The sequence below is a fragment of the Sciurus carolinensis genome, chromosome 9, assembly GCF_902686445.1.
Source record: "Sciurus carolinensis chromosome 9, mSciCar1.2, whole genome shotgun sequence".
Lineage (NCBI taxonomy): Eukaryota > Metazoa > Chordata > Mammalia > Rodentia > Sciuridae > Sciurus > Sciurus carolinensis.
The window spans coordinates 90,785,769-90,801,135 of record NC_062221.1 but is presented as its reverse complement, the minus strand read 5'-3'; the positions used below and the strand labels follow the sequence as shown (position 1 = coordinate 90,801,135).

The 15,367-nt window shown below is 34.7% G+C and overlaps 1 protein-coding gene across 1 annotated transcript in view; it reads left to right on the top strand.

Moving 5' to 3' along the window:
• Zpld1 (zona pellucida like domain containing 1) overlaps nt 1–15,367 on the top strand; it is a 46,456-nt gene that overhangs the window by 18,241 nt on the left and 12,848 nt on the right. Inside the window, exons 3-7 of the mRNA XM_047565321.1 lie at nt 5,138–5,358; nt 8,046–8,227; nt 9,488–9,560; nt 13,430–13,527; nt 14,772–14,852. Of these exons, the coding sequence (XP_047421277.1) occupies nt 5,138–5,358; nt 8,046–8,227; nt 9,488–9,560; nt 13,430–13,527; nt 14,772–14,852 (655 nt within the window). The remainder of the gene's footprint in view (nt 1–5,137; nt 5,359–8,045; nt 8,228–9,487; nt 9,561–13,429; nt 13,528–14,771; nt 14,853–15,367) is intronic.

Genomic DNA, 15,367 nt, shown 5'->3' with positions numbered 1-15,367 from the left:
AACATACCTGTGCAAATTGTATGATTAATTGAATTGCCGTGTCATTATTCCATAACATAATCAGAAAATTTAAGCCATCTGATGCTAGTGAAAGTGTACGTATCCCATTTAACAGTACTGAGATGAGATGAAAATGATTCTATATATCAAAAGCTAGTCAACTCTAGCTTCATCAGAATGTTGCTGGATTTAAGCTAGTTGTCTGTGAAATTGTTGAAAGGTGGAAGTTAGATCTGCTTGTCAGATAGATGTATGATATATTGCAAATATATTGTCTAAAGATGAAGGTGGGAATAATGTTTTTAGGAATAGGACAACTGGTGATAAAGAAGTTGTATAGTATCTTTACTTACATATATGGAGTGGGATCCATCCCCTTAGAATCCCATTTACATGGTAACTTTATTCTATGAATCTCAAATGCAGAACACATTTTCATACATGATAAAATAGGTGGTTGGCAGCATGACAGCTTATTTAGAATTAGCATAATTTTTGAAAATCTGAGACAGACTATACCATTTCCTGATGGATAGGTGAGCGGAGTAAAGAACATTATTTTTACCAATTTGATTATTATATTCTGAATACTTTTATAAAAACAGCTTGGATAAAATATCAGGGAAATACATTACCATTTTGGCAATATAACTACGTAAGCCCTTTAAGCAGTTCTGCAACTTCAAGGCACTTGGTGTTTTTATACCTAAAATATTAAAAATCATCCCCTAAAGATATGTATTCCTTTATATTTTTGTCATTAATTTGTACTCATTGTTTAATACTCAAGTATTGTATTAAGGAATGTAACAACTCAGGTCAGTCATGGACAGTAAAAGACTCAAAATATTTAGCTGTTGAAAGCAATGGTTACCCAATCACTCTGAAAAAATATCTCTATTTTTGGCAGAAATTGTTCTTTGGCAATGTGAAATATCATTGTTTTCCCTCAAAGCCTCCCAAATGGTAAAGTGGAGCTGAATGGATGTCTTTAGTATCTACAACAGGAGAAAAAAAAAAAAAAGGAAAAAAAGTGTGTTTTTCTTTGAAGGATAGTAAAAAGTCTTTTAGAAAACTGATTTAGAATGGATTTGAACAGATCTCTTTTCTTACACTGAAAAAAGCCTTTAATTTGTGACCATGTCTTCAAGTGGGATCAGCCTGTAGCAGATTCAGTTCCACTGCAGGGGTTACAAGTCTCCAGTTGTAAAGCCGAAAGCAGAAGAGAGCTTTACATCTAGATACAGCAATCATCTCCATTTGGTAAGGTATTCTCAGCATCAGTTCATCCCATCAAACAGAGGTGAGGAAGGTAAAGTTTTGGGCTGGTTTAAGTTAAGAATAAAGATACCTCTTTTCTGTGACATATTTATTGATACGTATTTGCTTTATCATGCAGTGCAATGAAACTGGTTCACTGAACCTAAAGCAAATTCTCAGTCAACTCTCTAATAGATGATGATTTGATTTGACATTCAGGTAAACATTTTGTTACCATGAAGAGACTGTTTTTTTAAGACCATTTTGTAAAGGTTTCCTATGATCTTTCCTGTGCCTGCAACACGGTCTCGTTCCCTGCCATTTTTTTTTTCCTTTGCATATTAAATCCTAACGAAAATGGAACTGTCTGGCTCCCAACCAGCCTGAGCATATTTCATTATTCACACTGTCCCCTCTGAGTTATAAATTTTCCACCCCTTTACATAGCTGACTCCTTACTGATACTTCAAACTAAGATCAATGCCATCTTCTTCAGGAAGGCATTCCTAACCAGTTGGTCTAGGCGAGCTTGGCTTTCTCTGTCACCCGACAGCTCTCTGGTACAATCTTCTGTCAATGTGGGCCACGTTAATGTGTGTCCTCCTTGACTCGGATTCACTTGAGTACAGGCACAGGACCACTACTTCTCTCTTTCTTTTCCTGATTCTGAGGGTTGAACCCAGGGATGCTCTGCCACTGAGCTACATCCCCAGTCCTTTTTGATTTTTATTTTGAGACAGGGTCTTAATAAGTTGCTGAGGTTGGTCTTGAATTTGCAGTCCTCCTGCCTCAGTCTTCCAGTCTCTGGGTTTATAGGCCTGCACCACTGTGCTTGGTTCTGAATGACTAATTTTTGAATCCTCAGTGCAGTCTATTGTCCCAGTAATTATTCAATAATTAATTAAATAATTACTCAGTGGAGTGCATCAGTGAATATAATAGCTTTTTTATTTTTGCCTTCTGTGACTTTCAGTTTACCAGACAAATACACAAATGTTTTTTAAAGCAGTATGACAATGTAAAACAAAGTGGCATACTTTATGGGATCAGGGGAATCTTTGGGAAAAGGAAATGAAATCTGAGATCTGAGAGAAGAGTAGAAGTTACTTAAGCAAAGTTTGGGGATAGAGGAGTGTTCCAAGTAGAAGATATACTGTTTGACGATCTTGTGCATAAAGCTGTATTATGGTTTTTAAAATGCTCACAGTACTTTATTGAGGATATATATATATATATATATATATATATATATATATATATATATGTAGTAAGATGCACCAATCTTAAGTAATTTTCACCATCTTAATGCAGTTTGAAATTTTAACATTTGTATATATTTGTATTATCCCACCAAGATCAAGATGTAGAACATTTTTATCTCTCCTCAATTTTTTCTTGTTCCCCTATTTGCGAAAATTCCACCCCAGGAGACAACCACTATTTTGGCATCTATCACTCTGTGGGATGCTTTCTTAACAACTGAAGAACATTCCGTGTAACAGATACAGGGAGCAGGGGTGGTAGAAGAGAGGTGAGAATTCTGTGATGGATAGGTGGCAGATCATGAAGAATCTTGAGAACCTGGTTGAAGATGGGGACTTTGACCTAAATGAAAAGAGTAACTGTTGGAGATCTGAGTGAGAAGTGGACATAACTGCATCAATGTGCTAACAACTATTCTAACCAAAGGGGTTGAAAGTGGAAATAAAGGCACCAGTTAGGAAGTTAATGCAATGTTCCAGGGGAATGATAATGATAATGCACCCAGGAATAGCAAGTAGATGGAGAAAAATCAATTAGTTTATGATGTATTTTGAAGTTCATAGACACTCAAAAAGCATTTTTTTGAAATGAACTAGACTGTTTTAGGAAAGAGTATCGTTTCAAAATTATGGTTGCACTGAAACAGTTAATGTTGCTAAAGGGTATAGGGGTATTCCCCCAAATTTAAATGATATTTGTTATATTTTTTGGTGATAAAATGTATTTATAACTAATTCATTTTATTTTTCTACTCACAAAATGAATGTTGCTTGAAATTTTCCATAACACCTAGCCTAGTATTTGCTTTTTGTCCACGAAAAAAATTATGTCTTTCTTTATAGGTAATTATAATGAGTTTAAAATTATTACCAAACATAGAAATTTATGTATAGACTCATTTACACCCTCGAAATGTGACTCATTTTTCTGGAAAAAATGTATAGAGAAGAAATATTCCTAAGAGATATGATATTGGATACTTTTACTTTTAAATTAGGGCTGAATTATTTAAGCAAATTAATTCTAGGCTAAAAATCTTGAATGACATTTACATATTTCTTCGTGAACATCCTATCATTTGCCAGAAATATGTTTTATTTTGTTTGACTTTCCATTTTTGAACAATCAAGGTAAATTCTCCAAATAATCAGTTCTTATTTGTTTCCACATTTTGCAAAGCTGACTCTTGTTTCAGATTTTTTATTTAATAGGTAAAGCAGGGTTAAAAGGTGGTGAGGTTACTGTTTTGGGTTTTCTAGCACTGCAGTAAGAGAGCACAACAAAGGTGACTTAAAACAATAGAAATTTATTGTCTCATGGAGTGATTTACAACAGTGGAAATTTATTGTTTCACAGTTCTGAGGCCAGAAGCTCAAAATCAAGGCAGGTCCATGCTCCCTCTGAGAGTCTGGGGAGCATCCTTTCTTGTCTCTTCTCAGTTTTTGGTGGTGTGCCAGGACAATCGTGGGTGTGCCTTGCTTCTGGCTCTTTGGCTCCAACCCTGTCTTCACCTGGTGCTTTCTCTGCCTGGTCTCCTCATACTACATTCCTTTTATAAGGAAATCAGTCTTATTCAATGGGAGGCTGCTCCACTCCAATATGCCTTTCTTTTCATTTCACTGACAAAATCTGCAACAATGCCATTTCAAAGAAAAAAAAGAAAGAAAAAAAAACCAAAACATCTGAACAAGGAGGGGTTGGAATTTCACTATATATTGGGGGGAGAGGACACAATTCAATGCATAGAAGTCAACAAACTGGCAAAAGCGAAATATTCTGCCAGCAAAGAATCCCAAAGTCTCCATCATATGTAGAAAAATAATTAATAAAGGTATGAAAAGCTTGTGTGTGTGTGCATGTGGGTTTTTGCATGCATGTGCTCTTTTCTACAGACTTGGGATAACTCTTATCATTGATAAATCATGGAGTCACAGAGAATCATGCAAATTATGCTTTATGTTTCCTGCCTACTTTATTCCTTTTTTTGAGGCATGCAAGTTCATTAGCAAAATTTTCTTAGAGCATGGTATGCATTTTTCTTCACAATATCAGCACCCTATTGCTCATCCTTTTTATCTAACATGATTTAATGCAGGACAAATAAAATGGAATTCCTCTAGATGGCTTTTGTTTTTACATCCTGGATGAGATGAATTATCAAATACCAAAGTGCCTAGCAATTTGGTTTAGGGTGGATTTTAACTGCTTCTTTCTTCATTTGGGAAAATGTATCATTTGTACTGAGTTTCAGTCTAGACAGGTGATCTGAATAATTCAGTTGGTCTAGTTCTGAATTTCCTCAGTAACCTGATTTTTTTCCACTCAATTCTTTGCAACAGTACTCGACTGACATTTAATGCACACCCACTGAACAGCAGGCACAAGAGAACAGAGGTGAACTATAATCTCTACACCCAAAGAGCTCTTCCGGAATACCCCAATTTTTCCTGATCACTCTTCCTAGTAACATGCACGTTGGATTATGATGTATTCAAGTCTAGAAATGAGTTAGACTATGGAGATGATAAATGTATCGTAGGTTTGTAAAAGTTATTCGTTTACTCTCCACTGTGCTTCTGGGCTTACTTTTGTTTTTTATATGTGTTTGTTTCAGCTGAAAGAGACATCAGTGTCTACTGTGGGGTGCAGGCCATTACGATGAAGATTAATTTTTGCACAGTGCTTTTCTCGGGATATTCTGAAACAGATCTGGCACTGAACGGAAGGCATGGGGATTCCCACTGCAGGGGGTTCGTCAATAACAACACCTTTCCAGCAGTGGTCATTTTCATCATCAATCTCAGCACCTTGGAGGGCTGTGGAAACAACTTAGTGGTAAGATTAGTGTGACACTGTGTGCTAGGTCTGGGGTCATACAAAAAAAAAGTCTCACCATTTCATAAAATAATCAGAAGCCCAGTCTATCTTCCAAGAAAAAATGGTGATAAAACTAAACACATCACTTTCTTTTAACTTGGAAGCATGCAATCCCAAGTATACAATTCCCCTTTTTAATGTGGTTATGTTTATAGGCTGTTGAGGGGCCCGAGGTCAGCTGTGCTACTCTGAGCATCATTCTTTGGGGTGAGTGACATGGATGGTCATTCTCTACAGTTTTGCATTAGTCATGTACTTCATGGAAGTGTCTGATCATGCAGACAACGTTGCAGTGAGTCTGGCTGTGAACCACTTGACCTATTGCTTTAGTGACCTTGTTCTGACCCCTTAAAGATAAAATGAGGAATTTGGACTCTTCTTTTACTCTTCCCTTTCCTGTTCACCATTAAATGATGGACCTCAGTGCTTTATGCAAGAAGGCTGTCAATGTTGCTAGTGTGAAGTTCTTCCTTGTGTGGGATTGCCCTTTGCATTTCACAATGTTTATCATACACACTCTTCTCAATCATTTTGCATATCAAAACAGTACTTTGAACGTTTCTGTCCTGAATGAGAACTAACAGTCTACACCATTCATTTATTTATTCATTTGTTGAACACCAAAAATAGAATTTTCATTCCAGAGAATGAAAATTAATTAAAGCAAATGTATTGTGATGGGGGTATTAGTCACAGTGAAATTCACTTGGTACTATTTTTCACTTTCCTTGTTTAGATATTGGTAAATCCTACCAAAGACAGAAACTGGGATATAATGGTGCATGACTGCTTAGCCCAGTGAAGAAGGAGGGCTTGGCTTTTACTCTTCACAATTATTATTTGGGATTAGAAGGGAAGGCTTCATTATTCTGAGGGCATGGTTTCTAAGATTTGGCGGGGGCTGGAAGATGGGATTTATTTGAATCTCCTTCTTTATCTTTTCCCAAAGGGCAGTTAGAATATTGTGCCCATGACTGCTTTCAAGCCTGCAGGTTGGGTATTGTTGATTCTTTTTATTAAAAACGTTTATTCATCTCTCCGAGTTGTGTGTAGAGAGGTTATGAAGTGGGCCTAGGGGAGAGAGAAGCAGGTTGATTATTGCATGTCTTGTCTCCTCGTGGAGGGAGGGAGCCTGTCTGGAGACCCGCAGCATTCCCCTCCTCCCGCAAAGCCTTTCCTTCAAGGATTCAAGTCACCTTGTCCAGCTGCCTAGAAAATAATCCAGGAGAAAAGCCAGGACAACTCTTTCTTTCTGGTTGTATTTTCACACTGTTTTTAAGAACTGGAGAATTCTGATATAAAAATTACTGTGTGTGTGTGTGCGTGTGTGTGTGTGTGTGTGTGTCTGTGTGTTTGTGTGTCTGTGTGTGTGTGTTTGCAGACAGAATAGGTATACTCAGTAAGCCAGGCAAACAGGGAGAAGAGGGGAAGTTTTGCTTATTTTTCATATTTCGACTTAGATGTCACCAGCTTTGGAGTCTATTCCAAAGGCGTTCTTCCATGAGAAAAATTAAGTAGACTAGTAAATTACTGAATTGGAATGAAAATCTTTTCATTCATAAGCATTTTTGCCCCATCCATGAATTTGCTATATGATTGTCTCGATTTCCCCATGTGCTGTTAGGCTCACATGTGAAATTTATCTAACCTATTGCTGAAAATTAAGGATTGCAGGTATCAGTAAGATCTGCTGAAAATACCAATTGGGTGCCATATTGCATTTGTCATGGGGGGAGAAGCAACTATATCCTTCTTTGGTCTTATGAAGATCAGGAATATTGATTATTCCTAAATTGGAGGGTCTTTGATTTTAGTAGGATTGGATAATCAAATGAAGGTTGAGCAGTCCCAAGAAAATACACACAAAGACCAAATCTTCCTCTGACTACTGGGAGTTCATGAACTCTTACCCTAGAAAGGAATAAGAATCTCTATGAACCACAGAGGAAGACCCTGGGAAGAGTATCCTTAAAAATTTGTGACTTTTATTCATGTTTCAGAAATTATTTGTGAGGCCCACAGTAAAATAGGAAGTGATCAGGGCCCAGCTGGTCCTGCCCACAAAGAACTCAGGAGGACAAAGGGCACTGCCAAGTGAGCAGACTGCTCAGATGCTGTATCTGCTGCTGTGATTGAAACAAACCCTGCACATGGGGGAGTTAGGGACATTAACCTGGAAAGATGAGGTCTCGTGGAATAAGATAGCATTGTGAAGTGGGGAGGGGAGGGCAGCAGAAGGAGTGTCCACAAAGGCCAGAGCAGCAAGAGCCTTGGGACAGCAGCAACATTATTAAGAGTGGGAGTTAGGAGGCAGGACGTGTACGTGGAAAAAGGGCGCAGTAAGGACTGTGCACGTTATGCCAGAGTGTCTTTTATTTGCTCATTTTAGCTTTCTGGATATATAATCTTTTCCCCTTCTCATTAATGAAATATGGGTCAGTGTCTGGAAAATATGAAGGTTCCATTTACTTAAAAGATATACTTAATCACTTATAAATAGCACTGTCGTATTATTGAAAAACCGCAGCACGTTACAGTTGAACCAGAAGCTAGAAATGATTTCATCTAATGTTTTATTTGCATATCAAGTGCCTAGATTTATATATAACCACTTAATCATTGAACTTGGTCTTCCATTCTAACAGGTGTCCACAATACCTGGTGTCAGTGCTTATGGAAATGCAACTTCAGTACAAATAGGAAATATTTCAGGATATATTGACACTCCAGATCCACCAACAATCATCAGCTACCTACCTGGACTTCTTTACAAATTTAGTTGTAGCTATCCATTGGAGTACCTGGTTAATAACACCCAGCTTGCTTCGTGAGTTCGTGTTTTATTCTTGCTTTCTCATATTATGCTTGAGTTTGAGTCATTTCTTATTTTTGAGAAGCTTATAAAGTTAGCAGGATTTGTTGAGAATAGTCAAACTGAAACAATATAATGGAAGCCGTATTTAGTCTAATATCCATCCACCTATCTGTCTGCCTGTCTTGGATTTTCCTTGTTCCATTTGCCTGAGAACCAGGGGTACTTAAGCAGTTCTGAAGGCTCTGTGGTGCCTCCAATATGTAGGATATTTGGTTGCTACGTTATTGAGTCCTGCCTGTGCCCTCTTTCTGCCATATACTTCTGCTGCTCCAGGTACCAGAGTCTCCATGACTTTTGCAGAGATGCACGAGCACCTGCAATTCTCCAGTTATGGTGGCATGACTTACAGACAAAGAAATCTAGACAAAGATGGAGGTTATTGCTTATAGATGTATTTATTTATTATTTCTAAAGTACCTACTCTAAGACATGGTTGTGTCTGCATCACAATATAATTACCTGGATTTGTCAAATATTTTTTTACAAAATGGGATGAGTGAGTGAAAACTTTCCTCCTCCAATTTCAGGATTTGATACTATAAAATCCTATTTAATTATTACAAGGGAACAAGGAGGTCACATTTCTGTTTTGGTTTAAAGCTATTCATAGCTGATTTTAATGGCATCGTGGTCTAAAGCAAAACTTCAATATGAAAAGAAGAAAAGAAAGGCATTGGTCAAAAGATTACTGATGTAGAAGGAAGCATCTCACACTCTGTCCTCTGACCCTCACACAGAACACACTCCTCAGCTTTACTATCCAGAGATCCATTCATTTATTCAATCAATATTTATTATACCTCTAGTTATTTACCGGTGTTCTAGCAGTGAAAAAAGTCAAGCAAAATCCCTGATCTCAGAAATTTCTAATGGAATTGATAAAAGTGTATTTGCATCAGATTCAAGTTCTCTGAAATAGTTGAATTTTTTTCTTTTTTCCTTTTGCAAAACTTTTCACATATGTAATACGAAATAAAAAGATTACTTTATAAATAGAAACAATCATAAGGGACAATCTGTCTTTACTTGGCCTCCCTTGCTGTTTGATTATTTATTTCTTTGATGATTTCAACAGTACACCTACTCCAGGCCTACCTAAAAGAATGTCAGACTTACTCAAGAGTTTTATTGCCTGAAATCTAGCATTCAGGTATAACTAAAACTTTTAATTTAAAATCCCATCAATGCTTTCCTCTTCTAAATCTGTTTTAGGTCCTCAGCTGCTATTTCTGTGAGAGAGAACAATGGAACATTTGTCAGCACTTTGAACCTGCTCCTTTATAACGTGAGTTGATGGGTGAAGGATGTTATTTTACCTTTCACTCTTGTGAGGAGCCATTTATGTGAATTGCTTTTATATAAAAATCTATTGAAAGTCACATTAACCCCATTATATTTTGGTAACGTTTACCCATCTTTACAACTATTTTCATATATCTTAGTCATAAAGGTACACTAAAAATTCCATTAAACTTTCTAAACATTGATAAATGATTTAAATTTTATATCATGAATGAGTCTGTAATAGTTTATCAAACTTTCTACATTTCTTTGTATATTTTTATTTATGTATACATCTGTGTGTACAGCTGTGGTCAGGGTCAAGATTTGGGGAATAATACTTTTGTGATACAGATGTATGGAAGGTCTTAAATGATACTTTTCTTGGAGACATACTTGGTGATGAATGTGTTAATATTTTCAATATGGGTTTTAGTGATGACAATTCTATCACATCCAAAATAATTTGGATTGACGATACAGCATTGTCTAAACTTTTGTCATGTAAATATCGATGGTGGCAGCAAAACGTGAAAAATACATGGATTTCTATTTATAACTGTAACATTAATCCCCCAAATGATATTTTCATGTTGATTAAAACTTTTTATTCATACATTTTAAATGCCTGATTTAAATATCAATTTTTCAATCTATCAACCAACATTTTTGTAAATTATGAATCTGATTTTTGCATTATTATTCATGTCATCATGGCACTGAGTTATAATTCATGCAACTGATTTAAAAGTCAGTGCTTTATACTTTGAATATAATGAGCTATAAATATTGTAGTAGGACATTTTCCAAAGGCATTTAAAAAAATCGTGTTTATAAGTTTGTATTCTGACACCACAGAGTTCTAAACAACAAATTAAAATGTGTTGGAATGAAGATTGCCTTTCTGTCATTTCTAAACTTTCCTCTGCAAAGAGAAGCTGCCAAGTTGCTTGGTTCTATAATACTCAGTAAATATGTGCCAATATTCATTCCTGATATGGCCAGATACTTATTCTATTTATTATTAGCAAGCAATATTTATATAAATAACCTTAAATTGGAATATTTCTATTGATTTATAAGTATAGTCTCTGAGGTAGAATTGAGGTAACTGGTTTAGATTCAACATTCTTTATTAGAATTGAGATCAAGATGAGGATTCCCAGTCCTTTAAAAAGTGGAAAATATATCCACATGGCATTTAATGATACCCTTATATTCTGTGAAATTAAACTATCCTTTCACTGAAAAAGCAGAATATCCAAATGTAGAAGTGTGGCTTTGAGGACAGGTTTTTCATTAAGTTCTTCCTTTCACTTTAGCAATGGATTGTAGCCCTGTTGCTAACATGATATCAATTCAAAGTTTCTGGAATCTTGATGCTAATTAGAAGTCTATCATTTAATAATAACCTTCATATTTTAAGTCTATGGCAAGAGGTAACCAATTTTTGATTTCAGATTATAAATGAAATAGGTAGTGCCAAAATTCTCATATTTAATCAGTTTGCAATAAATTATTATTAATGGTTGAATTAAAAAATAAATCAAACTTTAAAAGTTCTTTACTAATTAGATATTGAATAAAATTCAATCATTTCCTACAAATTTAAATATTTTTAATTAATGGATTTTTTTAAGGCAGTTTTAGGTTTATGGAAAAATTAATCAAAAGTACAGAGCTTTCCCATATACCCCCTTGCCCTTGCACACAATTTTCTCTTTTGCTTATGTCTTGTGTCGGTATGAAATATGTTACAATTGATGAACCAGTGCTGATGCATTATTGTTACCTAGAGACCATGGTTTACAGTTAGTTTACTCTTCCTATTAAATGTATTGTATAGATTTTGACAATCCTTTAATGACATATGCCCATTATTGGTGCTGTCATACAGAAGAGTATGCCCTTAACTAGTGTTTTAACATAATACCTTCGTAGTATTTTACCATGTTGGAAGAAGTTAAAATATTAGTAATTCGCATTAGGAAAAAAAAAATTGAACTTTTACTAATTTATCCCAAACCATATTTATTACTTTTCTGGAACAATAGCATTTAGTTATTTACCCCCAGGAATGAGGGAAAGTTATATTATGTGCTAAATACTGCATTCTTATTCTCTGATTTGTCATTTGAAGAGGAAAAGTTCGACCCAATTTGAATGTAGCACAATTTTTTATTCCTATGTTTACTAGAATACAGTAAATGTACTCAGGAAAATTATATTTATAAATAGCAATAATTTATTGTCAATGAGATTTCCATATATTAAAGTTGTTTTGAGTTGAACTGTGCCCTTACTTTTGTGCAAGGTAAAAATGTTTGCTCCTCTTTGGAAATAGAAAGTGAGGATGACCTGCATTTTGAAATGCACCTAAATCTTAGACTCTTCTGAGTGGGTCAAGATAGCAAATATGAAATAGGGTAGTGGTAATTAAGGATATTTTTTAAAAGTTTGAGAAAAACTAAAATAGATACAATTGATTTTAGCAACTTGGTAGTGAAAATCAGAGTAGATAACTACACCTCTTAGGAGCAATTTCAGGAGGAAAAAAATCATGAATCATGATTAAAGTACAATGGGATCACAAATCATTTCCAAATGGTTTCACAGTATATTACTTATAAAAAATAGTAAGCATTCTTTTGGACAATATTGATACAAATGCAAAATGAAACAGCAGTCTAGTTAACATTAAGTGCAGTTTACTTAGAGACTTTGGAAAAGGGAACCAGAAAGTTATTAAATAAATATACTAACTATCTGACATGGTTAAAGGAATTGTCATCATTTATCACAGAAATATAGGAAATAATTGGAAATACAGAAAATAATATGGAAGGGTCACCATTTCCAAGTATAGCATATATTTCCTCATTTATCTGGCTTTATTTGGGGATGAAATGTTACAAAAGCAAAGCATTCAAATATTATTATTTTAATTTAAAAAATTTGAACTATGCTGCTCTCATTCCAGCCTTCTAAACAGAGTACACTCGTATTTTTTCCTTCTTTGATGATTTGGAAATTTAATAGTGAACATTAAAAGTGTTCTTTTGCTGCAAAACAGCAATATATTTAGAATCATTAAATTTGGGGAAAACAATTATTCTGTAAGCTGAATGATTTGGTTGCTTCGATTTTGAGGATTTTCAGTTTTGCATTTTCTGTTCTTTTTTTCATTATCAAATTATAGATGTCACTTTTTAATATCTAATTTACTGCTTCAATTTATTAAGGATTGGGAAGTGATATAAGTTAACTCCCTAGAATTGGTCTAAAATAGACCTTTCAATAAGTACTCACCAAGGAATTTGGTGCAGAAACTATGGCCTGTATTTTGACAACTCAGAGACTATGTTGATCTGTTTTTTGGTTTTCAATTCAATTTCAGTAATTTCAAATTGCTAGGTAAGTGGGGTAAATACAAGATTACCACAGGTTTAAGATATACCAATTCAAAAGGAAGGACTTAAATCAAGGCAGATATAATTTAAATGAGTATGAGCTTCTTTATAATCTAAAATAATAAAACACTAATTTAGATAAACTGAACATTGGCCATTGAGTATTAAACAAACCAAATATAACCACTGACCATTTGATATAATTTAAATATGATGAATATTGGCTAACATATATAGATAAACTATGGAAATGGAAAAGATTTATGTATGGAAATCAACTTGTTACATGGATATAGTTTAAGAGGAGTTCTGCTAAGAATCAGAATTAAACAAATCTTTTTTAGAAGGTGGTTGTGTTGATTTACCTGTTCTTTTTTTTTTTTTTTTCTATTACACTGTTTTAAGTGGTAAATGTGCTATTGTTGGGAAGGTAATGATAGATTGCTTATTATTTCATTATTAGGATTCAACCTACAGTCAGCAGTTAATTATCCCAAGTATAGGATTACCTTTGAAAACCAAAGTATTTGCAGCTGTACAAGCCACCAATCTGGATGGAAGGTATTTTCAAACTTATCTTTTGCTGCCTAGAACATGTAAGGCTCCTGAATCATAAAGTTAGCTCATTCATTTTTAAATTCAATTTAAACACTACTGTCTTTGCCACACCATTTAGGCATGCTAATAAAAGAAAGAGCAAATTACAAAGTCCAAGGGGTGACACTCATTTTAGGTCATTAATTGGAAAATAACAAGGCTTCCCATAAAGAAAGGAAGGGAGTAACTGGGTCTGGGGAAATCTTCCGGGGTGCTGAAATTTTCTATTTTTTCATCAGAAAGATGATTAACCAGATAGACTATGACTATATTGTGGACACATTTGATTTGTGTGCTTTTCCATATATATCTTTATCAACAGACAATGGAACTTTCCTCACAAAGATCTGGGCTGAAATTATATTAAACATCTCTTCAAGAACAAAATTAAGTTTAATTCTTAGAAAATTCAGAGTAATCAAAACTAAAAGGGAACTCAAAAGGCGAAGCTATAATCCTGTCCTATAAAAAATGTAACATGAAAATGGTTTATTTGAGGTTTCTCCTATATTATTATTTAAACTGCATTCTGAAGAGATTGGTAAAAATCAGAAATTTGGTTCTTCTTTCTTTCTCTCTAATCATGGATACATGTGATTCTTTAAAATTGTCTTACTACATGCAGGATGTTTTTCCCATATTCATGGCATTTGCTTCCCATTTCAGAGATGTAATGAAGTAAGGTATAAACTTAGGCCCGATCTGGCCTTGTGCAGGAGTATTTACCTTAACGGCTTTCTGAAAAGCACCTATCATTAATTCCCATTCCTACCCCACTGATTCTGACCCATAGTTTATGCAACAAACTCATTTGTTCTACTTGTTATAATATTTTCTGTGTTAGAGACAGTAACTTCTGAAAACAAATGAACCTTGTTCATAGTGAAACATTAACATCTGTGTACCTGTGTAGTTCACTTTGGGTTTCCTTCCTTCAGATTTTAACCACTCAGTTGCCCTGTAGTGTATGTGTGTGTGTGTGTTGTGTGTGTGGCATTAGCCTCAACCTACTTGATGTGGGGATGACAGTTGCAGATTTTTAAACAGCTTGAGTTTAGAAGAAAATTTTAATAAACAAGAAGCTTCTGCAAATAACAATAAAATCTATTCCATGGTTATGATAAGAAGTTTGTTCATATTTATTTCCTTTAGATTAATAAACAACACTCAAAAGAGGATTATGACTCTATGTTTGCCTCTCTCTGCAGATGGAATGTTTTAATGGATTATTGCTATACAACCCCATCAGGGAACCCAAATGACGACATTCGATATGACCTTTTCCTTAGGTAGGTGTCTAAGTTGTGTATAGATGACAAATATCTAGTTATAGATCACTGAAATGGAAAACCTAGATCAGATAAACAAATTGCAGGATACTGTTATAGCTTCTGAATTAAAAAGTTTTTAATTTTGAACTTTTAGTCCTTGTAAAACTGTAAGTACAAAAGTTGAGAATGGTTTTCAACACAAAATGCTGATAAAGCTATTGTTGGATGAGAATTGTAAGTCAGTTAGGTCCACCAAAAATGTTTTATTCATGTTTAGGAGATATGGGAATATTTCACTGTCTTAGGAAAAGCATGGCTGGATAGTATTCGCAATCAGAGAAAGGCAATGGGAGGGTTATTTATCTGCGGCCAGACCATCTCATCAAATGTCAAAAGAAGAACAAAATTGAAGTAGTGGTCTGGATAATTTAGGCCCTCAAATGCTTTTTCTCATTTATCAGTATTTAATATGAAAGTATATAATATAGCTACCACTCCTTTTTTTTTTTATCAGAACCAATAACTTCATTTCC